At 39.4% G+C, this 25,264-nt stretch overlaps 1 protein-coding gene across 1 annotated transcript in view; it reads left to right on the top strand.

The window, feature by feature from the left end:
• Positions 1-25,264, top strand: part of LOC118817613 (lysyl oxidase homolog 4) — a 61,205-nt gene that overhangs the window by 20,884 nt on the left and 15,057 nt on the right. The window contains exons 5-11 of the mRNA XM_036584441.1: positions 9,268-9,306; positions 10,392-10,602; positions 10,730-10,907; positions 17,491-17,645; positions 18,501-18,668; positions 23,649-23,811; positions 23,908-24,151. Of these exons, the coding sequence (XP_036440334.1) occupies positions 9,268-9,306; positions 10,392-10,602; positions 10,730-10,907; positions 17,491-17,645; positions 18,501-18,668; positions 23,649-23,811; positions 23,908-24,151 (1,158 nt within the window). The remainder of the gene's footprint in view (positions 1-9,267; positions 9,307-10,391; positions 10,603-10,729; positions 10,908-17,490; positions 17,646-18,500; positions 18,669-23,648; positions 23,812-23,907; positions 24,152-25,264) is intronic.

Below are 25,264 nucleotides of genomic sequence, written 5' to 3'. Positions count from 1 at the left end.
CAATGGCAACAGTGGCAAGGAAAAACTCCCTAAGAGCAAGAGGAAGAAACCTTGAGAGGAACTGAGACCCAAAAGCAGAACCCATCCTCCTCTGATTGATGGTTAGTAAACCATAACAGCAGAGAATGAGGTTTGACCATCAGTATAAGATATAAGGGAAAAGCAGGAGAAGCGAAGTCTATGAAGAAAAAATGCAGCAGCATCATCAGGAGGGTCAGTTCATGCAGGTGAGGTTTGCTTAGCTTCCAAGAACAGTTCTCAAAGTGGTATGGCTGTAAGCGGAGCTCTAAGTGCTGTTTATCTGATGGTGGTCGACCAGCTCTTGCACAGTTTTAAGTGGTCCCATTTTCCCGTCTCTGGGTCTTTAAATCCTTTTTTTGAGCTCCACTTTTGGAAACTACTGTTTTTTTCACTTATTTTCCTCACTTGGTCTGGTCTCCTCTCTTATGAAAGTGGAGTACATTATATCTAATCTCCTATGAAATATCTCCTTAAAAATGAATATGTACTACAAGGGTGTTTCGAGTGCAGAAAGAATGTTTTGTTATGTAAGCAAGGTGCGAAATACAAGGAGTTCTGGGGGCTGGGATCACCTAATTAACCTCTTGGACCCCCTGAACGTCTCAAAAGTGAATATCTGGGGGGTCCTCAAAGACAAACTTATTAAAACACCATGGTGTTCATTAGGGAAAAAACAGACACTCAAATAGCCAAGAAACTGACAGAAAGCTCATTGTTTAGCTGCTTTACCTGTCTTGAGTTTGTCTTGCTTTAACTTGTCTAGAGATGCAGTACTGGTCTGCCTCAGGGTGGCGCTATAGCAAACTGGTTCACTTGATTGGTCATTCATGGCCTAGTAACTGTAGCTATGCCCTGGATAAGTCTGAAAAACATGCAGAATGTCGTAAAATATTTGGAAATCTGAAAACATTGCCTGATTTCCCAAGAAGATTAGTGGAAAGTGTTGCTAATTTCTCAAAGAAGACAAAAACTAAGATGTGTAAGATCTCAGTTAATGTGTGGAAGAGTGATGTGAAAAACTAACACCTCTGATTTTTAAAAGGGGGCGCTCTTTGATTTTTGCACAGACTTCATTTTGATCGCTGTACGTTCAGCACAGCAAGAGATAATTTTGTCATTTTGTGTTCCTGCTTTGTGTCACGTCGGGCCTCAGGCAGTGAGCCCGGTCGCAGGGCCAGAGCTGCAGTAATTATAAGGCGTAATCCCACGCCAGTGTCCCTGAGTGTGTTTAAATAGCCATGTTTGATTCAGCTGTGTCAGCACTGGACCCCGCCTGCTCGGCCCTTCAAGCCTCAGCACTCACTTTCTGTCACTTCACTTAAATGGCCACTTCTACAAGATGACAGATCCTTAAAGCAACAGGTTCAAAATCTGTCATGATAATTCATATCAGTATATTATATATCAGTCGTATCTTGTGGCATGTCTGTGTCAGTGTTATTTATCACCAAGCATTGCAATCTGCATACTTCACAAACAAATCACTTTTGTTAAGTGATCTACACTACATGTCCAAAAGTTTGTGGACACCACATAGAATGCACTCCTTCACCTGCATTAAGCTGCACTCACTGCTGACACAGGAGTTCAAATGCACCACACAGCTTGTATTATAGAAAAGCACTGCCAGTAGAACAGGACACTCAGGAGCAGCCGCACATGAGCGTAATTCCCCATGTCCAATGCCAAGTGTGGGCTAGAGGGGTATAAAGCCCCCCAGCATTGGGCTGTGGAGCAGTGGAACTGTGTTCTCTGGAGTGATGGCGCTCCATCCAGTGCCTCTGGGATGAGCTGGAGTGATCCAGAACTGATCATTCAACATCAGTACCTGACCTCACTAATGCTCAATCAAATCCTCACAGCAATGTTCCAACATCTATGGTAAAGCCTTCCCAGAAGGGTAAAGGCTGTTACTGCAGCAAAAGGGGACAAACTTTTGGCCATATAGTGTATAACTGACATGCTGATTTCTGACACTGTGTTACATACAATCCTATGCAAAAAGTTGAACACCCCTGGTCAAATGAGTGTTTTGTTAACTTTCTAAGTCAAAATGTGCTGATACAACCTCTATGTGGAGCAAATTTGAAGTACACAATTTCCTTAATTTATTTGCAAAGTTTAACAAATTGGAAAGAAATAAAACAACATAAAATGCCTTAACTGTTACACAAGCCACACTTTGTTTTTTCCAATGCTTAAATTTAGCAAATAGTCAAGTCAAATCTATTTATATAGCGCCTTTTACAACAGATGTTGTCACAAAGCAGCATAAGGGGGACATAGTTAGGAAAACAAATTAACCAAAGGCTCGACTAAACAGGCAAGTTTTTAGCCTAGACTTAAGGCTGTGAATGGAGGCTGTGTCTGAGTCCCGAACACAGACTGGTAGGCTATTCCAAAGCTGGGGGGCTTTGTATGAAAAGGCTCCTCCCCCTGATGTAACTTTATTTATTCTGGGTACTAATAATGAGCAGCACCTTGTGATCTAAGTGGGCGTGTCGGTTGATAATAGGAAATAAGGTCACTGAGGTACTGAGCAGTAAGGCCATTCAGAGCTTTATACGTCAGTAGAAGAATTTTGTACTCAATGTGGAATTTAACTGGCAACCAGTGTAAGGTACACAAAATTGGGCTAATGTGGTCAAATTTCCTGGTTTTGCTGAGAACTCTGGCTGCAGCGTTCTGGACTAACTGAAGCTTGTTAAGGTTTTGGTTGGAACAACCAGAAAGCAGAGCTTTACAGTAATCTAACCTGGATGTGATGAAGGCGTGAACTAACGTTTCTGCATCCTGTAGCGACAGTGCATTTTTTAATTTAGCGATGTTACGCAGGTGGAGGAAAGCTATTCTGGTAATATTGGTAATATGCTCATCGAAGGCCAGACTGGGATCAATCGTGACACCAAGGCTTTTTACAGATGTGCCTGGCGCAGTTGAGAAACTATCGAGATTAAGAGTAAACGTAGGCAGATTATCCCTAGCAGCTTTTTTCCTAGCAGGACCAAGAAGAAGAACTTCTGTTTTGTCTGAATTTAGTAAGAGGAAGTTACTTGACATCCATTCTTTAATGTCTTTTACACAGTCCTCTATCTTATTGAGTTCAATTTTGTCCTCTGGTTTAGCTGAAAAAATAAACAGTTAGTGTGCATTCAAATGTGCAGAAGTTGTTGTTGTTGTTGTTTAACTTACTTTCACTTAGTTCAACAAAAAAAAATGTCATTTGAAAATCAGCATGTATATAATTGCAATTTGGCTGGGGTGCCAAAACTTTTCCATATGACTGCTATCTATAAGCTTGGACATCTTATAGCAAAAAACATTAGTACCATCTCGACAGGCATGCAGTTAGCTAACTACTAATTCATCAGGGTATATTTTGGTTTGTCCATCTGAATTTACATGACCAAATCATAAGGCAAATTATGCAGTAACTGCATAAAATAAATGTAAATTTTTGTTTTATTTATTTTTTTTTGTAAAAGTTCCCCTCAAATTAACAGAAGATGTCTTTTATGATCATAAACATATTGCTATATGCTTACAATTTACTGCTGAAAGCCACAAATCTTAGACGCTCTTTGTATTATTTTATAAAAATCATTTTTACAGAGCAGATCACTGAAGAGACGCCATCTGTTTATAGTTTATAGCCCAGATTTGTGGAAAAGTGGGTCGAATTTCAGTAGAAAAAAAAATTGTGAGTTCAGCTTCTTTTTATTATAAGGGTTTAAAATTACATCACCCATCTATTTGACTGAAAGGAAGACAGTTACTCTCATATGGCACCCACCTTCTGAATGTAGCTTATGAAATATGAAAGTTATGAAGAATATGATGAAGTGCGTTTTGGAACCACCGGTGGTCTCAAGGAGTTAAAAAAGTTAAAGCCTTGTAGCTCCAGTGCTAAAACTAAAGAAGCAGTTCAGACTCAAAATGTGTCAGTTGATTAACTACATTTGATGTAAAGGGGAAAAAAAAACAGTGTGAAAGTGTTCACCTGTTATCCCTTTCATTCAAACGTAAATTCATGAAGACACACACTGAGTTCTCTGCGGTCCGGTTCAGGATGGAACATTTTCACTCTCTCTGGACTGGGTGCCTAAATACAGCCACCTACTGCTGTACAAAACCTCATCTCAGCAGTCCATACTTTTCCAAACAACAGCCCAAGTTATACTTATAGATGTTCTAGAAAGAGGATCTTCTCCTGTGGAAAAGTCTGGAACATTCGGTTTATTATCCGCTCTCAGCTGGGAGTGCAGTGGTAGCGGAAGTGGGATTCCGACTCCTACAGTATGAAGGTCTGGGCCTCGCTGGTTGTGCTTATAGTATTTCATGCTGTCAGACTTCCAAATGTCAAAAGAGAATTTATGTGGTTTTCGTGAGACGTGAAGTGAGGCACACTAGTTTGGAATCCAGCTGTTGTTTTAAAGTGGCTTTGAGAATAAATAAGCTGGTCAGTGTATAATATGAATGATTTGTGGTGGGGCAGTACCCCTCCTGTCACTGGGGTGGGACCCTCAAGGGTACATCTCAGTACCTTTAGTCAGGGAACATAACTGAACCATAATCCACTGAAATGATATGTTCTAAGCTGTACTGACTCCACACACCCCGTCTCGTCTCCAGACTTTTATTTTACTGTTCTGTTTTAAAACATTAGATTACGAAAAGGTACAAATATGAACTTTTCATCTGGAAAAACATATTTGAGGTTCACAGTTGGGCCTTAAAACCACTGTTGCAGCTTTGAGGGAACATTTACACTGTTTGTACATTGATGAACAAAAAATATAAAATAGAAATCTGCAGGAATATTTTTCCACACCTCCAAAGTTCAGTCTTAGAAGCTGGTTGATCATTTTCTGAAGTAATCAAACACATTCAGTGGTGTTGAGGTCTGGACTCTGGGGTGGTCAGTCCATTGTTCAGCTTCTTTGTTTGATGTGTCCGTCTCCTTTTCTCAGTGAGGTTCTTCTTGAACAGCTACACATCCTTTCAGACCCATAGCGCTGAGTCGTCTTCTCACAGTGGAAGGATGGACAGAAACACCTGTGGATGTGTTCTGATATGAAGCAGGTTGATTTTCTCCTCTCTCTGTTTTTAAGTCTTGTGGTGCTACAGTAGCACATGGCAGATCAGAGGAATGATCTGTCATCACAGCTGGAATAAAGTACTGTATCACCAAGATGGTCATTCTGACACTCTTCAAAATAAAGGTTCCTGAATGGTTCTTGGCTGGGATGTATGGGTCTAGGCTAAACCTTTAACATGGCAAGCTCTCTAGTCTTCTCCCAGCCAATGAAACTACTCGTAGGTGTACATGTGGCTAATGAGCACTTCTGCAAAACCAGATTGGACCACCAACATGCACACTGTGTGTGAGTGTCCTGGAGGCAGCAGTGTGTGAGGCTGGCGGTCTGGTGGTGTGTATGGTGCGGTGATGGGATCTGGTTGCTTTTGAAAGTCCTGAAGTTCTGCAGCTTCTCGTTTTATTAAATGTTAACCCCTTAAAATGTTAGAGTCTGTATGTGGATCCACACTTCAGTTCCTCACTCTCATAACTACAACTCATACATTAGCTTCATAGTACAGACTGATAAATTCATACTAATTACTCACTCATTCATATTAGTTTCTGAATAATTCATAGTAGTTACAGAATAATTTATAGTAATTATGGAATAATTTATAGCAGCTACTAAATATTTCATAGTAGTTCCTGAATAATTTTTTGATATTGAATAATTCATAGCAGATACTGAATAATCCATAGCAGTTCCTGAATATTTCATAGTAGTTGTTGAATAATTTATAGCAGATACTGAATAATTAGTAGTAGTTACTGAATAATTTATAGCAGATACTGAATAATTAGTAGTAGTTACTGAATAATTTATAGCAGATACTGAATAACTTATAGAAGGTAATGAATAATTCATGGTACCGATTGAATCATTTATAGCAGATCCTGAATAATTCATAGGAGTTACTGAATAGTTTATAGCAGATACTGAATGTTTCATAGTAGTTAGTCGATCCTTTATAGTAGTTACTGAATAATTAATAGAAGTTATTAAAGGTGGAAAACAACAAATTATAGCTTATTATCATGGCTAAATAGATACAGTGTACTTTTACTGTATGTGCTTGTCTTTTTTAGAATATCCACACAACAGCATTGTATAAAATCAAACAATGTATCTTACAAATTCTATCGGCGTTATTAGCTAGCTAATTTAACTAATGCAAGCTAACATTCAAGTTAAGCTAATGATAGCCAATAAACCGAGTGAAACGTAGCACTGGACATTCTTTTATAAGACCAGTGTAGTGGACTATCACCTTTCCCTTTCTGACACGAACTGAATAATAAATCTACAGATTAATAAATGAATAACAGGCCCGCAGTGTAAGAGGTTAACAACAGCCGTCACATTCTCAGGCCTGTAAACTTTAGATTATAAAGATGTCTTGATGTTGTTGGTGTATGACAGAATGCATCACCACATTATGCACAGCAGCTCTAGCAAGTCAATTGTTGTCTTTATGACTTATTCCTGTCCAGTTTGGGTTAAACTTTCGTTTGTGAGTAACTCGTTTCTGCTGTGTTAAATCTGTAACTTCACCATGCTTTCCATTCCTTATGTGGCCCACGGCGCCAATCGGCACCAGCCTGCTAGCATTAAATCATCACTTGCCATTGATTATATTTAGCTTAAATGCCTGTTAGCTTCCCGGCTTCCTCCCTTCTTTCACGACTTGGTGTTACTGGGTGCATGACTCGTGTGGCTGCTGCTTTAGTCAAGGACACATGATGGAACTTAAGACTTTGCATTTATTTAGGAAGGACAGATTAGTCTGCATCATTATAGGGTGTGTTAAATAAACACCACATCATCAGGAAATAAAAGGAAGGCAAAACTGTCGCCCCTTTATGTTTAGGTGTGTGGAGTGTGACCCATTTGCAGCTTCTCATTCATGTCCTCTGCTTGCTTCTGCTTATATGGCACTGCACTCTTATATACACTAAATAAGTGCTCCCAAATGATTGTGGCTTGGACATACGGTTCTAAGAAAAACCTTTAATGGGACTATATCCTATGATTTTCCTATATTATATTTTCTGCCCTGAGGTCCGCTTATAATGTTTGTGTGGTTTTATGTACCAAAAGTACATAAAACCAATGGTCATTTTTATATGACCATTTTCCAACCTCTCTTTATCCCTTAGATGTAAACAGGCTGTTTTTATTCCTGTGCCTTTAAGACCGATTTATGTAAATGATCTCTGCTCTGATTCTGATTGGCTGCCTTGTATTATTGTGCCTCATTCACAAAATAGGCTGAAACACTCCTTATAACTTTAGCGCAAATGGGTGGAGCTAAAATGCAGTAGGCTGAATAGGCAGGGATATGTAAATGTGCTTCAATGTGTATCACGAAACAAATTATATAAAATGGGCTGTTTTTTTCAGCTCCATGTATATATGGACTTAAGCATTGCAGAGTAAATACATTTGATACATTTTAACAATTACTTACATTAATACATTCTTCACCAAACATAAATTTCAAAATCAGAAGGAAAATATCGTTTTCCATGATTTCTGGTGTTGAAACCTTTTTTTATGTGAAAATATCTTTAAACTTTAAAAAAAGTTTCCTCACGTTCGCACATCTCATTAATAAAATGATGCTGGTTCTTTAAAGAGCCATCTATAGAAAGATTCTTTAGCAAAGAATCTTTTTTGATACCTTTATTTTTTTTTATGTAAACAGAGCCATTTAGAGTGGTTTGATATGAAATGGTTCATTGTAGAGACTTTTATTATTTATCCTTAAATCCACTTATTTGTGACATTTGTGTAGTTATATGTACCAAAAACAGTCAATTATTTTTCCAAACTCTCTTTATCCCTTAGAATTAAACAGGATGTTTGTGTTACTGTAACTTTAAGACTGATATACAGTCATGTGAAACAGTTTAAACACCACTGTTCAAATTACATGTTTTCTTGATTTTCTAAGTGAAAATAAGTGAACACATCTCCTACAGAGACTCACTTAAATGTGGCATTTAATATATAAAAACTATTGCACAAGCCACATTTTTATTGTTTCAGTTTAACTTTTTCCAAATTTGTTAAACTCAGCGAACATTTAAATGTGCATTAAAATGTGTGAAAAGAAGTAAAGTATGTTCTTAGTAAAGTTGTTCTTTCTATTCACTTATTTTCACTTCAAAAACCCGCAAAACATGTAATTTGACCAGGGCCGCCCAAACTTTTGCATCCAGTTGTATGTAAATTACCTCTGTTCTGATTGGCTGCCCTGTACTGTGACTTGTTCAAAAAGCTGTTTGGACTGAAACATTCGTTATGACGTCAGCATAAGGGGGTGGAGCTAAGATGCTGTAGGCTGAACAGGTGAATATATGTAAATGACATCACAAAAACAGTTAATTCAAAACAGGCTGTTTTTTACAGCTTAGTCACCAAAAATGGACTGTATGAAGTGAATGAATGAGTTTTAACAGTGAGTGTGTTTCCATGCACTCAATGCACTCCGCAGTTATCTGATTATTCAAATGGTTGTACAGCAGAAATCTGATTACTGCCTGACTCATGTAGACCAGGAGTTTTCCTAATATCTGATTACTCAAGTGCATATAAACGTGTGATCAGATCGCTGACAAAATCAGATTTTCTGCAGTTATCGGATTATTAAGTGGATGTAAACGCACTCAGTGTTCACATTCTATATCAAACTCTCTTATTTAAAAAAAAAGAAGAAATTCAGTTTTTTTGTGCCCTTTAAGGACCAGAAAGAAAAGAGACACAGAGACAGACAGACAGAAAGGGGGTATTTTGTCTGCCCCAGAGAACACTGGGGTCTCTGTGAGTGCGTTGGTGCTCCACAAAACCACCAGAACCTCCTCGGCTTGTTTTGTCTGAGTGATATATACAGCTCCTATTCATTTAGCAGACACCATGGAGTAAAGCAGCTCCACATACATGTCTGTGTGCAGCTGGACGTCCTGCCAGGCGAGCTGAGGGAAGCTATGGGTGAAGCTCAGCTAACACAAACACACCAATAAGCTAGAGCACTGTAAACAAACACACATACCTGCCCGTCTGTCCGCACGGTCAGAACGTATTTATTGAGGATAAATATGGTCTGAAAAGTCAGCGTGGGTTCTTTCTGTTTATTTTATGGTTTATGGAATCTCTTCTCTCTCAGGAAACAGTGGGATTCCAAACTGGAAGATCCAGCCATGCGGTGAGTTACATACAATATACAGTATGATTCCTAAAAACTGACCCTAATATTTTAGGACTTTCATTGAGAATCACGTTTTTTTCACATTTTCTCTCTCTCTCTCTCTCTTTCTCTCTCTCTCTCTCTCTCTCTCTCTCTCTCTCTCTCTCTCTCTCTCTTCTTTATTTCTGTCTTTCTCTCCATCTCTTTCTATCACTGTCTCTTTATCTTTCTCTCTTTCACTCCTTCTCTCTATCTCTTTTCTTTATTCCTCTTTGTCTCTTCTTTTTTCTCTATCTCTCACTCCTTTATCTTTCTGTCCTTCTTTCTTTCTCTTTCTTTTTTGTCTTTCTTTCTTCTGATTCTGCCTCTCCTTCTCTTTCTATCTCTATTTTCTTTCTCTCACTCTTTCTATTTCTCTTTCACTCCTTTCTATTTCTTTTCTTTCTCTCCTCTCACTTTCTTTGTCTTTTCTCTTTTTCTCTGTCTGTCACATTTGTTTGTTTGTTTATTTCTTTCTTTCTCTTTTTGTCTTTCTCTCTATCTATCTGACTCCCCTCTTCTCTCTTTGTCTCTCTCTCTGTCTTCCTCTATTTTCTTTATTTCTGTCTTTCACTTTTTCTCTCCCTCTCTTTCTATCTCTGTCTATTTTTCTCTATCACTCTTTTAATCTCTCTTTCACTCGTTCTCTCTATTTCACTCTTTCTATCTTTCTCTTTTTCTCTGTCTCTCAAACCTTGCATTTCTTTCTTTCTTTCTTTTTCTTCTTTCTTTCTTTCTTTCTTTCTTTCTTTCTTTCTTTCTTTCTTTCTTTCATTCTTTCTTTCTTTCTTTCTCACTATCTTTCTGACTCTGTCTCCCCCTTTCTCTTGCTCTTTCTCTCTCTTTTTTTCATTTTTTCTATCTATCTTTCACTCCTCTATATTTCTTTTTTCTTTATCTCTTTGTTTCTGTCTCCTTCTCTCTCTCTTTATCTTTTTCTCTCGCTCTATTTATCTCTCTTTGTCACTCCATCTCTCTCTCTCCCCCTCTCTCTCTCTCTCTATCTTTCTGACTGTCTTTCCCTTTCTCTCTCTGTCTCTTATCCCCTTTCTCTCTCTCTGCAGTTCTCTGGTCAGTAAGAAGGGTTACTGGGTGGAGAAGGTCCAGTGTTTGGGCAGTGAGAACTCCTTGGCACAGTGCCAGGCTCAGCTGTCTATCCCCCGCAGTGAGGTGCCGTGTAACGGGGGCATGCACGCCGTGGTGCGCTGTGTACCTGGACCACAGTTCTCCCGACTCTCCGCCTCCGGGCATCCCCAAGCCCCGACCTCCACACAGGTGAGCCCACCAGTACGGTCCTCCAAATCAAACTGTCCCCACGCCTATCTCCATGATGGATGTTTATTTAAGAGTTAGATGTAAAATGTCTCCTCATGATGAATCTTTTGTCCGTGTCTGAGAGCAGGTGGTGCGTCTGAAGTCTGGCCCCAGGCTCGGAGAGGGCCGAGTGGAGGTGCTGAGGGAGGGGAAGTGGGGGACCGTGTGCGATCATCTCTGGGATTTAACAGCAGCCAGCGTGGTGTGCAGGGAGCTGGGCTTCGGCACAGCCAAAGAAGCCCTCAGAGGTGCACTCATGGGCCAAGGTAGGACACCGTTATTCCTTCATTTCACTGTATTACTGTCCTTCATCATCTATGACCAGATGAATTTGGAATAGGGACCACTGACCCCTATTCTATTCTTTTCCATTCTATTCTATTCTACACTTTTAAAAATGAACATTCTTTAAAGGTTCCTTAGTAAAGAAAATGGTTTTACATAGAACTATGAACACTTAAAGAACCCCTTGCATGATTAAAGGGTTCTTTGCATCATTAAATAGTTCTTCAGAATGATGAATTGAATGTGCTGTATATGGTTTTATATAGAACCTTTTTGAAAAGGGTTCTATATCACACCAAAAAGGGTTCTTTGATTGTTATGATGTCAAGCCTGTAGCAATAGAAGAACCCTTTTTGGTGCTATATAGAACCCTTTTTAAAAAGGTTCTATATAGAACCATATAAAATAAAGTCTCCATCAATCTGAAGAACTTTTCATGATGCAAAGAACCCTTTAATCATGCAAAGGGTTCTTTGAGTGTTGATGGTTCTCTGCAGAACCATTTTCTTTACTAAAGAACCCTTAAAGAACTATCTTTTTGAAGTGTCTATTCTATTCTATTCTATTCTATTCTATTCTATGGACTCCTAACAACCACCTGGAAGACCTGGTAGACACCAGAACTGTCCTCATCAGATAAACAGCACTTAAAGCTTTCATCTTTGAGAGAGAGGAGAAAATCAAGCTGCTTCAGATCTGAAAACATCCACAGGTGTTTCTGTCCATCCTTCCACTGTGAGAAGAAGGATGTGTAGCTGACAAGAAGAACCTCACTGAGAAAAGACAAAAAGAAGAACAATTTCACAAAAACACTGGGTGTGAAGTCAGATTTTATGGAGTCTTTAATTGGGATTACTTGGATCATGAGAAGCAACCAACTTCTAAGACTGAACTTTGGAGATGTGGAAAAATATCCCTGCAGATTTCTTTGAAAAACTGAAAGCGAGTCTCCCAAAAAGTCTGGAAGCTGTAATGAATGTAAAGATAGACACATTAAACACTGATAAATGTTCATGTTATATTATTTTAATATCCTGATACTGAAAAATAAAAAACGTACTCAACTTACTCTCTGACTCAACAAACAGCCATTGAGTACTTAACGTTAACTTTAATGAAAATTAAATAATAAAGAGCGGTCTCTAACTTTTGCACTGCACTGTAACTATTGCGGTATTTTCAGAACCGCGTTTACTTTTCGCTTTCTTTTTGTCTTTGATCCAAAGTCAGAATTACCCAGATACTTCATCAGTGCTGTGTGGGGAACAAACTGATCATGCAGATGTAATGAAGTGATACAGCATGGTCCATTACCACATCCTGCAGCAAGTGGGCAGCCCTGCAGCTTCTTATTCAACCACAAAATGACAGAGCAAATGTTCAGGGTTCAGTAAGGGCATTGTAGACCAGCCTAAACAGCACTTTTGCACACAACAACACTGACTTGGGCAAATAGACAAAGCAGGCCAACTAAGTGACTGTTCAAAAGCCAGTCGAAGGCAGCTGAGTGGCTGAGGTTGTTTATCACATGGCTTCTACTGTTCCAGAGGACATTACCCATGACCACACAGGCTTGGACTATGCTGATGCTGAACAATGCTCCAGTTGACCATTGTGGATTGTGTGAATTTGACCTGTATCTCAATTCTGCTTTCTTACTTTACCCTTTACTTACTGTACTCAGTAGATCAGTGGATTGCTTTGAGTTGAGTCTCAAAGGGGCAAATCAGCCAAACTTAGTCCCACTTTATTTGCAGCAAAGCTCATATTATTAACTAAATCTACCAATTTTTTTAACAATTCTGCATAATTCAGTTTTTCATTTAGTCATTTAGAGAGGTTTGTCATTAAAATGGTTCACTGTGCAGAAATTTGCTGACTCAGATTTCTTTAGCGTGGTGGTGATAGGAACCAGGGGTCGCCATGACTACAATACACATAGCCATTTTATTTACTATCCAAAACCAGCAGTGAGCCTACATGCATGTTTTGAGTTTTATATGTAACATTGGTGATGGTAAAATAGTGTTAAATCCAGAGGAGCGGACTCGAGTCATATGACTTGGACTCAAGTCCGACTCGAGTCACGGATTTGATGACTTTAGACTCGACTCGAGAAAATTGAGAAAGACTTGGGACTCAGCTTTAACTTCAACACCAGTAACTCAGACTCTTGACTCGGACTTGAGCGTCATGACCCTGAAAGACTGGACACTCAAAGTGGAAGAAAGATTATTTTTCATGTGAATGAATTTGTTTCCTGCCGTAAATTGAATAAACTGCAACGTTATCAGATGTCTGTCCCTGTGCTCATTCTCGACGTATTTTATTTTGGAAGACAAGTGAAGCGTTAGAGCTCAAGTTCACCTCCATAAGCTGGAAATAAGCAAAACATCAACAGCATCAGTGCTCCTTCACTCAGCGCTTAAACTCCAGTCTTACTGCAGAAACTCACCAGGTGAACTGACCACTTTCCTCATGGTAGCAGGACAGAAGAAACACAGCTCTATTTGACCAAATTTAACAGCTTCTGCAGGTAGAACAAGCGCAGCGTTCACCACGAAGCTGAATTTGACTTTTTAACCGCCAGCTTCATATTGAAAAATGCCGTTCCACCTTAAATGGTGCAGCAGTCAGACGTCGAAATGTAACTGCTGCACCATTTAAGGCAGAATGGAAAATTCAAATGAGAAATATCATAAAACAATGTCTCTGGCACCAAGCAACATATTCATAACCATTTCATTTAAAAACTTTCTGTGAGGGAGCTTTTTAAGGGTGGATGTCTGGTTCCCATCCCCACCACTGTGAACAATTCGGCCTCTGTAAGTTTCTCTGGAACGCAGCACACCAAACCACTCTGAATTACTTTGTTTACATCTTTAAGATTGAATTGAACATACATTTTGTGATGGAATTCCCCTTTAAGGTGTTGTAAATAGCTGCTTAGTTCACTTCAAAAATAGACATGCATCTACAATTCATACACAATGAACTGTCAAAATGACGTTACCCCAGACTCGGTAGTCTTTAGTAGATCATGCATGATCAATATGCAGTACACTGTGGAACGTGTTGCAATATGTTATCATAGATTCTGAAATCTAAAGGCAACATACTATGTTTTCTGTTAGATTTTATATGGAAAAAGAGCTGCATATTATGCTACACTGTATGTCTAAAAGGGTATAGACACATGCTTAGCCAGCATTTCTTCTGAAATCAAGGGTGTTAATAGAGGAATTCCACCAGTTTTTCAAAATGTTTGCGTAATTCAGTGGTTGAGATGTAATCAGAGTCATTCAGAGTGGTTTGGTGTGAAATGGGTCAGATTTCTTTACAGTGGTGGTGATAGGAACCAGGAGTCGCCATGACCACAACACAAATATAGCCATTTTATTTACTACCCAAAACCACCAGTGAACCAACACGTGTCTTCTGAGTTTTATATGGAATGTTGATGATGCTGAAGTAATAGAAAAAATTGTTTAGGGACTATTTTGCCTTCTAACATCCTACATGTATCTCAGCATCATGGATGGAGTTTGGTAAAAAATACATTTTAGGCCAAAAATGTATTGACTGTATTCAATACAGTAACAGCCTCTACTCTTCTGGGAAGGCTTTACACATTGCTGTGAGGATTTGATTGAGCATTAGTGAGGTCAGGTACTGATGTTAGATGATCAGTTCTGGATCACTCCAACTCAACCCAGAGGTACTGGATGAAGCTCCATCACTCCAGAGAACGCAGTTCCACTGCTCCACAGCCCAATGCTGCGGGGTTTATAGCCCTCTAGCCCACGCTTGGCATTGAGCATTGCAACCTTAGCCTGCTCCAGAGTGTCCCATTCCACTGGTCAGTGCTTTTCCATGGAGATTATATAAGCTGTGTGTGTGCACTTAAACACCTGTCTCAGCACCTTAAAGTAATTCTAATTACTAATAGAACTAGTTAGAAGGGCTGTCTAGATAGGTATAGTGTACATATTACATTTACTATGAATGACCCGAAATCTACCCATTATTTTGGGCCCAAAACTGAGAGATCTAAAGTGCTATTGCTGTTACAAAGCTCGCTGCGTGTATTTCTGTGGGCAGTAATGAAATGCATGGCATCCTGCAGTTGTTTCTGGGTGACGTGATGTTTCCTGTTCTCTGCGCTGAACTGGAAGTCCAATTAGGATCAAAGTCAAACCCTTAAAAAAAAATAAATAAATGAAAAAATGCCACGTCCCCACACGCATATACATTTAGCCTTTTCTTTATTTCTTTTTTGGCATAACTTTACAAGCACCATTTTATCTGAAAGGGTCCATTTGATGTAAATTCTTTTTACTTAAACTTTTGTATTCGGCTAATTTCAGGGATTTCGTGGCGGTTAATTGTGCACGCTGCACGCTGGGAGAGAAACTGCTGGAATGTGTCATATTGAGAGTTTTTTTTTTGGCCAGCTGCTGTTGAACTTCCTCTTCTCTGCTTTTGTGCTGTATGTGCCACACTGGGCATATGCTACTTTTGTATGTGTGTACCTGCATCACTGTGCTGCCGTTTGGAAGACGGCGGATTATATGTGTTTAAATGACAGGCTAAGAATACCCTGCATTCATGCAATGGAAACAGATGGCAAAGTCGTGTAAAAGAGAGTCATGAGTAGAAAAAAAAGGCCCACGTTTACGGCTGGCTCATCTCGATGACCTAATTGTGCACTAAATTACAGGGATTCCTTTCTTCACATACACTGTTTCCCGTCTCGCTGCCCTGCCCGGTGTTTCTATTTTGATGTATTAAACGATGCCCTGGGTTTTGGTGTGTAATTTCGTCAGGCTGAATGCACACAAACGTTTCCTCCATGTCCACATCACAGCTGCTTCGCTTACCACTCCTGGTTTTTGATCTGTTTCTCTTGTGAGCTGGCCAGCAGCCGGCCGGGCCAAGCACAACGCGCTAATGGCTATTTCTAGCTGTTAAAGAGGGGCCTAATGCCCAGCGAGGAAAGGGGCCTTAACTGGGCACTTGTCTGAGTCTGGGGAATGCGGTTCCATGTCATTAGACGCTACACGTGATCATGCGGAATACGCACACAAACAGAGGCCTGCTTTCTCTCTCACTCTCTCTCTTTTTCAAATGACACACTGAAGAAAACACTGCTTTGAACTGGCATGAATCAAACGTGTCCACACTAGTAAAATAGCCTGTATCAGTTCTCGCCAACAGAAGTAAGCCTGCAGTCTGCAGTTGTGTTGATGTAACACAATACTAACGTGCAACCAGTGTCGGACCATTGACTATTAGGGCTAGGCCTTCAGTTTGGAACATAAACATCAAAACTTTTCCTGAGGAAGCACAAACATTCATTACTTTCAATGTAAGATACCCATACAGCTGAAATGTGCATGTATTTTTAAATGTGAGATGCATTTCAAGTACATTATTTCATTCCAAAATGTATCCCAACCACTAAAAATTATTATAATATATATATATATATATATATATATATATATATATATTAGTTCATTCATGTTTACGCAGTGTAAAAGGTAGCTGCTGTGCTCAAATGATGTAGAAAAATAAAAATAAATTCAAAAAGAGTTTGGACAGCAACAATATGTAAAGTGTATTTACAAAATGCATTTGAAAATGTACAAAAATACATTTGTATAAATGTTATTTTTGCTCAATGTACATTTATGGTGTTTGGAATGCATTACTGGATGAAACAATATATTTAAAACGTATCTTATATTAAAAATTGCAATTATGCTAATGTCTGCAAGCGCCCCTATGGCATTTCTAATATTATAAGTGCTAAGCTAACATTGGTGTGATGGCACGGAAACATGTTTAGTTCATTTTAGATTAAATACAGACATTTGAAGCTTGTAAAAGACATTAACATGTACTTGAGCTTGTTTGTATCAGGTTTACAGTGATTCTTTCATGAAAGAGTCCTGGCGTAGAGCCTCCGTCGCTGTTTTCCATTCCTAACAACTAACTGAAAATGGCTCAGTCAGTTATCTAGAACTTCCAGAAGGCTTAAAGTAATGTTTTCCTCTCAAAACTAGTTCCTACTCATTGTAAATCAAAGCATGACTGGTTGATTCCCCTTTCTAATTGTGTTGGTAGTTAACCTAACATGGAAGGCCTTCTTTCCAGCTCCTGAAGTCCTAACCAATGGGAGAGCTGGCTTGGCAGTATCTACCTAGATAACACAGATAAAACACACCAGATTAGACAATTTGCCATTGGGTATTTCAAGATATATCCCTTTAACTTCCAACCAGAACTTAACAATGAAATAAGAGTATAACCACAGTACTCACAGAGTATATATTCAAAAAGCGTTATGATTTTGTTAAATAAAAATTAAATGACAGTCTTGTATTCCCAGAAATCAATAGCAGACTCTAAGGTTTCTCCACTGTGAGTAACCAACTGAGACAGTGTCTACAAATGACATCCTCACCCATTGATCATGTAGTTGTGTATAATTGTAGTCGTGTACGTGTGGCCATATTCTCATGTGTGTGTGCATCTTTTATGTGTGTTTGTGTTTTGCAGGTACCGGTCCGATCCATATGAACTCAGTGCAATGTACAGGCCAGGAGAAGTCCATCACAAAGTGCCAGTATCAGCAGGTTCCTCTCAGGACCTGCAAGCACACTCAGGATGTTTCTGTACGCTGCAACGTCCCCAAAACTGGCCTAGGAGCCAAAGTGAGACATACACACATGCACACAAAAGCAATATGTTAGATATCACTGAAGAAAACCTCGTATCTCCAAAATGGTAACTTTACAGGAGAAGGAAAAAACATACTTTACTTTTAATGTAAGTCAATGGAACCAGAATTTTTTCAGAGTAATTTGGGCCGTTTCTTTTAGTCCACTCATCATGAAACTTACACACAATGCAAAGAGCAACAGGCATTTTCAAATTATGTCAAAAACTGAAAAACGACAAAAATGGAGATACAAGGTTTTCTCCTGACAGCAGCAATATGTATATTTCAAGCTACTTCTGTAGATACTAATATTCAGGCATTGAAGATTTCATTGGGGATTGTGTTGAGACACCCATAGTTAAACATTTCAGGGATTTTTTTTACCCACTTTTCTCCCCAGTTTAGACATACACAATACCACTCACTAGCTTGGTTCCCCTTGTCACAAGATGCTACCAAGCTGGGATGGTGAAGCTCAGCGCCTGTTTTCTATAAGACGTGTGAAGCGCCGCCACATCTTTTCTAACTTGCAATCTCCCAATGATAGGGTGAAAGCTTGGCCCAAGAAAATACACTTAAACCAAGGCTGCACAAAGTAGATGTTTGATTTGGCTGCTGTAACCCCTTTAACCACTGTACCAATTAATAATGGCATTCATTAAATAGCCCTTATAAAGAAAAAACAAAATTCCCCTCGTTTTTTTAATAAAGGAGTTGAAGTAGTATGTAACGGGAGAAATAAAATATAATATAATTTAGGATATGGGCTCATTAAATACACACACACACACTCGTACAATATCTGCTCAATATCCTCTCTCTCTCTCTCTCTCTCTCTCTCTCTCAGGTGCGGCTTGCAGGTGGGCGGGAGGCTACGGAGGGCAAGGTGGAGGTCTTAATGGAGGTGGGCGGAGTTCAGCGCTGGGGGGCCGTGTGCAGTGAGAACTGGGGAATTAATGAAGCCATGGTGGTGTGCAGACAGCTGGGCTTTGGTTTTGCCTCCAGAGCCCACCAGGTACGGACCACAAAGAGCATTCATACTACAACAGTTAACCCTTGTGTGGTGTTAATGTTGTTTTTACTCAGTGGTCTGATTTAAATCAGTGGTTTTATTTAAATCAATACAGCCATAACAATTTATGTAATACCAGATGTTTAAAATATCACAAGTGGCCAGTGTAGGGTTCTCCTTTAGCAGCTGTAGCCAGTCAGCAGCCTGTCCATGTTGTCCACCCTCACACACACACACACATATACAAACACATACACATTCAGACACACACACACTAACAGCAGGTCATGTACGAGGAGAACAGAGGGAAGGACACAGCACCTCCACAGTTTTATCCCCCGCGAGTTCAGCCCAACACCACATGTGTAATATAGATGTGTGGGGGGTGAACAGAGTGAAGGCACTGAAAATGGGTTATTTTATATGTTCGTCACAGAAAATAAGCAAAGACCAAGAATCTGAGGCTGAAATAATAAAAAATTGCATAATTTTATTTTGGTAAATATTGAAAATGGGTCCCACAGACCCCAACACCACACAAGGGTTAAGGCCAGCAACTCTGTCTCTCCACAGGAAGAGTTGCATAAGATACTGACCTTCAGTAAATTCTGCCCAGAACAAACTGCTTCCACTAATTGGCCATCCCAAAATATTACAGGTGTAGACCAGGGCCCTATCACACGCAGTATGTTCTATAAGGGTGGTTAAAAACCTAATGACTAGATTCTCAGGCTGTGGTTATGACGAATAGTCCATTGAATTTGAACTTGACAAATGAGGAGTCGAAAGAAGGGAAAAAGAAATCATATAACAATACACAGAAAATAAAACATTTCTGATGGTAATACTTTAATGTTCTGCTCAACCATTCGGTAGAGCACATTTTGAGTCACTATATGCCACAAAGTGCCATCTCGACTGTTTGGTAGCAAAACAAGTGATATACATACAGGTGTGTGTGTGTGTGTGTGTGTGTGTATCATTTGTTTTGCATACTTTGAAAACTCCATGCCCTTTAAATTGTATCAGAATGATCAATTGACCAATTGGCCCAAAATTACTTAGATATATGTCCTTTTTTGATTTCCTGTGTCTTCTGAGATTTTGATATACGGATTAGTTGATTATTCTGTCCAGTTTTTAATGAAGATTACGTCCACTCAAGGCAGTCTATGAATCCCTGCTAAATCTCTCTGTGAGAGTTGTTAGTTGTTTCCTCTGACTGGAATTCATTTATTTAGTTTGATTTGTAACATTTCCTCTCGGCCTAGTGCAGCAGTGTGCGCTAACTTTGTTTATGTCCTTCGTGCATTTGTTTTTCAGCACTCCGTTATTTCCCATGCAGAAGGTAATTGCAGGCTTCCCATGAAAAGTCGCCACACTTTCAGGGAACAGAGGGAGAACAGCAGCAAACACGGGAAGAAAACAAACTCTAAATAGCTCTTTGTTGTTTGCATTGGACGTGGACACCGTTAGCATTCTTGGGATTTATAATAGCCTAAAAGAGGAAAGTGGAAAAACGTGATAATATCCATTGAATGCTGCTAATCGTAGCCCTCCATTAGACAAGATGCTGTTCTATAAATTCCAGAAACAAGCTCCAGTTCATGTAGGTCTGTAGTTCTGTTCTTTTGGGGCAGGAGCTTTTAAATCCTCAGGGACCCTCAGCCAGGCCTCATTTTTTGTTGTGTGCAGTTCCTAACACATCTGATCCAGGTAATTGTCCTTCCATAACCCCTGATTATCCGGCTCAGGCGTCTTTGGATCTGGAACATTTTAAATGTCTTTGCTGCAGGGCAACTGTGCAGTTGTTGTTGTTATTGTGTACATTGCGTCTGAGAAAGGTGCTTCACAACCTTCAAACTTCCATTCCTTACTCTTGCAACCCAATAATAACTTAGTCATGCTGCATTGTAGTAACTGTATAATAAGCCTTAAGCTGACTTTACAATGTAAAATTTTCATTCAGCTAGCTGCAGGTTGCAAATTGCACGCAACATTCAAAATAATCCAAGTTGCATGCAACTAATTTGATTATTCCACTAGTCAGCAAGATATTAGTTAATATATTTCATGTCCCATATCATTCCGGCTATATAAAATCATCTGTCCTGTGTTATTTAGCCTACTCTTGCATCCTTGTATCATTTTATGTCAAGAGAAGAGGAAATTCATAACCTAGATACACTGACCACAATAGAGGAGGCTAACAAGGCAGAAATGCAACGGCTGGCATGTTAGCATTAACTAGCTACTTAACCAGAGACCGGAATTTGCGGGCAAAATGGTAGGTCACTTCTAGCCTTCATAACTTCAGAATGATTTAAGATACAAACATGATCCACATATCAGGACATTCAGCAGACCCGCCCCTAACTAGCAAGACAACGTCGAGTTTTGACGTCAGCATCAGTGAGTAATTCGGCTCGGAAAATCACCTAAAATCCTAATATTATTGCTCTGCAGTTTGGCTTTCATATTCCAGCAAAGGGTTAAAACAGCAACATGATTCACACATCATATCACACAATCAGAGAGTGAGATTTCATCCACCTGTGACCGTCCATCAGCCAGCAATCCAGCTCCAAAATCACCCAAACCCCACTCACTAGTGTTATACTACGTGTCTGCTTTTAGCCTTCATATTATAAACAAAGGGCTTTCAGTTTACATTGATTTTGAGTATTAAAAATACCTGATATTGAATATGCAGCTCAATTTGTAATTAAAAATAAAAGCTGTCTAGCTGTGTATCAGAGTTTTAGCACTGAGCATGAATCCAAGAGGACAGAAAACCAATAAAAAACCATGTCCGCCTTATGCTAATTGTTTATTTTTACTCATAATAACCAATAGAATGAACTTTCAGTTCACAGACACTCCAGACTAACAATTTCTGAAAAGATAACTACAACTGCACTTGTTTTCAAGATCTCTATAATTACAAAAATCACAAAATTTTGCAGGCACTAGGTAAATTTTTGATCAGAAATGACCCAAATTCATAAAGATATCACATTTCTGTTAGCATTTACATGTCAAACAATGGCATATCTGAGCAGCCCAGGGTCTCCTGAAAATAACAACATATGGCTTGTATGACTGTCTCATGTAAATACTTTATAACTGCAATTGTAATTGACCCAAAAATACCAAAAAATTCCCCAAATTAGGTTACTAAGGGTTAAACTAACTACAAGTCATGTGTTATTTAGCTTACACTTGCATCCTTGTATCATTTTATGTCAAGAGAAGAGGAAATTCATAACCTAGATACACTGACCACGATAGAGGAGGTTAACACAGCAGAAATGCAACACCTGGAATGTTAGCATTAACTAGCTACTTAAGCTACCTACAGCAAATTAGCAACATTATTCCAACTGGAAACATGATTCCATCCTCTCTTTATTCCTTTTTTTCTTATCCGTGATGTGTTAATTGAAATCAGTCGGTTGAAATAGTATCATTGGACATGAATATTGGTACGTTATCAGCATTTTGATTGGCTGTTTCATTAAAATTGTTTCACAACCGCAGCTGTTGAGTTTTAGTAAGTTTCAAGCAATTAAAGTTGTGTAAAGGTTTTACTATGTAAAGCCAGCCTTAGCAGATAAAAAGAAACTTAAGGGGTTAATAAAATGTGCTCAGGGGTCCTCGAGGACTAAACTTAAAAGCTTGCCTTATGTCCAAAAATGTTTAGACACCTGCTTATCCAGTGTTTCTTCTGGCATTAAACAGGAGCTTGTCCTCCTTTGCTGCACTAACAGCCTCTACTCTTCTGGGAAGGCTTCACACTAGATGTTGAACATTGCTGTGAGGATTTGATTGCGTTAGTGAGGTCAGGTGCTGATGTTAGATGGTCAGTTCTGAGTCACTCCAACTCATCCCACAGGTACTGGATGGAGCTCCATCACTCCAGAGAACACAGTTCCACTGCTCCATAGCCCAGTGCTGGGGGGTTATACCCCTTTAGCCCATGTGGGCATTGAGCATTGTGACCTTAGCCTGCTCCAGACTGTCCCATTCTACTGGTCAGTGCTTTTCCATGGAGATTATATTAGAGTGTGTGAACGGCCGTCTCAGCACCTTAAAGTAGTTCTAATCACTAATAATACTAGTTTAAGGGCTTAATGGATAAATATAGTGTATATATGACATTTCCTATGAAAATGACCCGAGATTTGCTGCAGTAACAGCCTCTACTTTTCAGACAAAGCTTTACACTAGATGTTGAACATTGCTGTGAGGATTTGATTGAGCATTGGTGAGGTCAGGTACTGATGTTGGATGGTCAGTTCTGGATCTCCATCACTCCAGAGAATGCAGATCCACTGCTGTGAATATGGAGGCCAACGCACTGCAAAATAGAAAATGAGCTGCAAACACAGAAAACACTTTCATTAAAATGAGAACATATGCACTGCATTTTACAAACGCTCTGCAAATGAATAAAACACACTGCAAATTCGTGGAAACTTAGAAAACACTTTAATCAACTACAGCTGAACTACAAAGACAACACATGCAGCTTCAGAAACGCTGCAAAGCCAGTCACAACACAGTGGAAATGAGCCACAACACAACAGACATGTTTCCAGAGGACACTCAAAGAGGACAGAGCCATTCAACCCTTTAAATTCTATGCAGCAAAAACATTCCCAGTTATTTGAGCAGATTACTAATATCACTGTGTGGTGATGGGAATTAGCTGTAAAGTTAAATACAGCAATACCAGATATGACTGATAAATACTGCAGTATAGCTCTGATATGTCAGACAGCTAACTAGCCAAGTTAACCATGAACGTACTGGATATGAGCGTCGGCGGTCTCTGTGGTCTTATCAACTTCTGTCGCTGATTTTTCCTCACGGATATTCCATCCACATTCCTTCCATGTCTATCCTTCATCACCTTATTACAGTAACATAGCTTAAATACAAGTTTTTATTCGTATGTGTTGTCTGTGTTCTGCTAATCAGGAGACGTGGTACTGGCCAGGGAACCCAGACTCTGCGGAGATTATACTAAGTGGAACTCACTGTATTGGGACGGAAATGTCCATCCAGCAGTGCCGGAGCAACGGACAGGTGTACTGTCCTCGTGGGGGTGGATCAAAGGCCGCCGGTGTCACCTGTGTGGACAGTGAGTGTTATAAATAAGAATTGCAATCAGACACAACCATTCAGCTTTGATCCACCAGTATTGAAATGATTATTTATTTTTGTGACTGGTGTTCAGCGGCACCGGACCTGGTGCTGGATGCTCAACTGGTCCAGGAGACAGCATACCTGGAGGACCGTCCGCTGCACCTGCTCACCTGCGCCCATGAGGAGAACTGCCTGTCATCCTCTGCCTATCGCATGCACTGGCCCTATGGCAGCCGCCGCCTGCTGCGCTTCTCCTCCAGAATCATGAACCTGGGCCGTGCCGACTTCCGCCCGAGAGCGTCCCGGGAATCCTGGGTCTGGCACCAGTGCCACAGGTAAGAGAACACAGCCAGATCACCTGTGGTGCATCAGCTCCGTACTGTAGCACTTTAAAAGGGATATTTAATGTAGAGACTTTAAATAAAAATCACTCTAATTTCTCGTTGGGTTTAATGAGATTTTTGCCAACATGCTGCCATGAAAGACCACATCTGTGGGAGGAGCATTGATAGGTCATTGTAGCAGAAATTCAGCATATGAATATTGCTGGACTGCAGACCTGTTATGTGTGTTTGTGTTACATAATTAAACAAAGTTATCAGTAATCATGTATCGTCATACTAATAGCATTTTAGTCTTATAATGCCCATATGTCAACTTCATTGTGTTGGTAAAAGAGGGTGAAATGTGTGAGTCTGCAGTCTTAGACTTTTGGCCATCTGTCACCACAAAACAGGTGATTTTAGTTGTGAAAGGATTTCTATGGGGTTTTTGGTTGTACATGGTTTTTTGTGGGCTTTTTATTTTAATTGTTTTCTATGTTTTTTTGTTGTTTTGTTTTTGTTTTTTTTGTTATGAACACATTTCTATGAGATTCTTGGTTGTGAATGGTTTTCTACTGGGTATTTGGGTGTAAATGGATTTCTATAGGGATTTTGGCTGCATTCCATTTTCTATGGAATCTTTGCTTCTAAACACTTTACTATGGAGTTTTTGGTTCCAAATGGTTTTCTATGGGGTTGTCTTTGTGCATGATTTTCTTTTGGGTTTTGGTTGTAAATGGTTTTCTGTGGGTTTTTGGCTGTAAATTGTTTTCTATTTATTTATTTATTTATTTTGGTTGTGAACAATTTTCTATGAGGTTTCTGGTTGTGAATGGTTTTCTATGGTGTTGTTGGTTGTAAATGGATTTCTATAGGGATTTTTGGTTCCAAATGGTTTTCTATGGGTTTTGACTGTGAATAGTTTTCTATTGGATTTGGGCTATAAATGATTTTCTCTGGTGTTTTTTGGTTGCAAATTTTTATTTTATTTTTTTTCTATGGGGTTTTCAGTTATGATTGTTTTCTATGGGGTTTTCGGTTGTGAATGTTTTTTTCCATGCGGTTTTTGGTTGTAAACGGATTTCTGTAGGGATTTCGGCTGCCTATAGTTTTCTATGGGCATTT

This window comes from Colossoma macropomum, unplaced genomic scaffold (assembly GCF_904425465.1).
Source record: "Colossoma macropomum unplaced genomic scaffold, Colossoma_macropomum, whole genome shotgun sequence".
Classification (NCBI taxonomy): Eukaryota; Metazoa; Chordata; class Actinopteri; order Characiformes; family Serrasalmidae; genus Colossoma; species Colossoma macropomum.
This window is presented reverse-complemented; position numbering and strand designations above follow the sequence as displayed.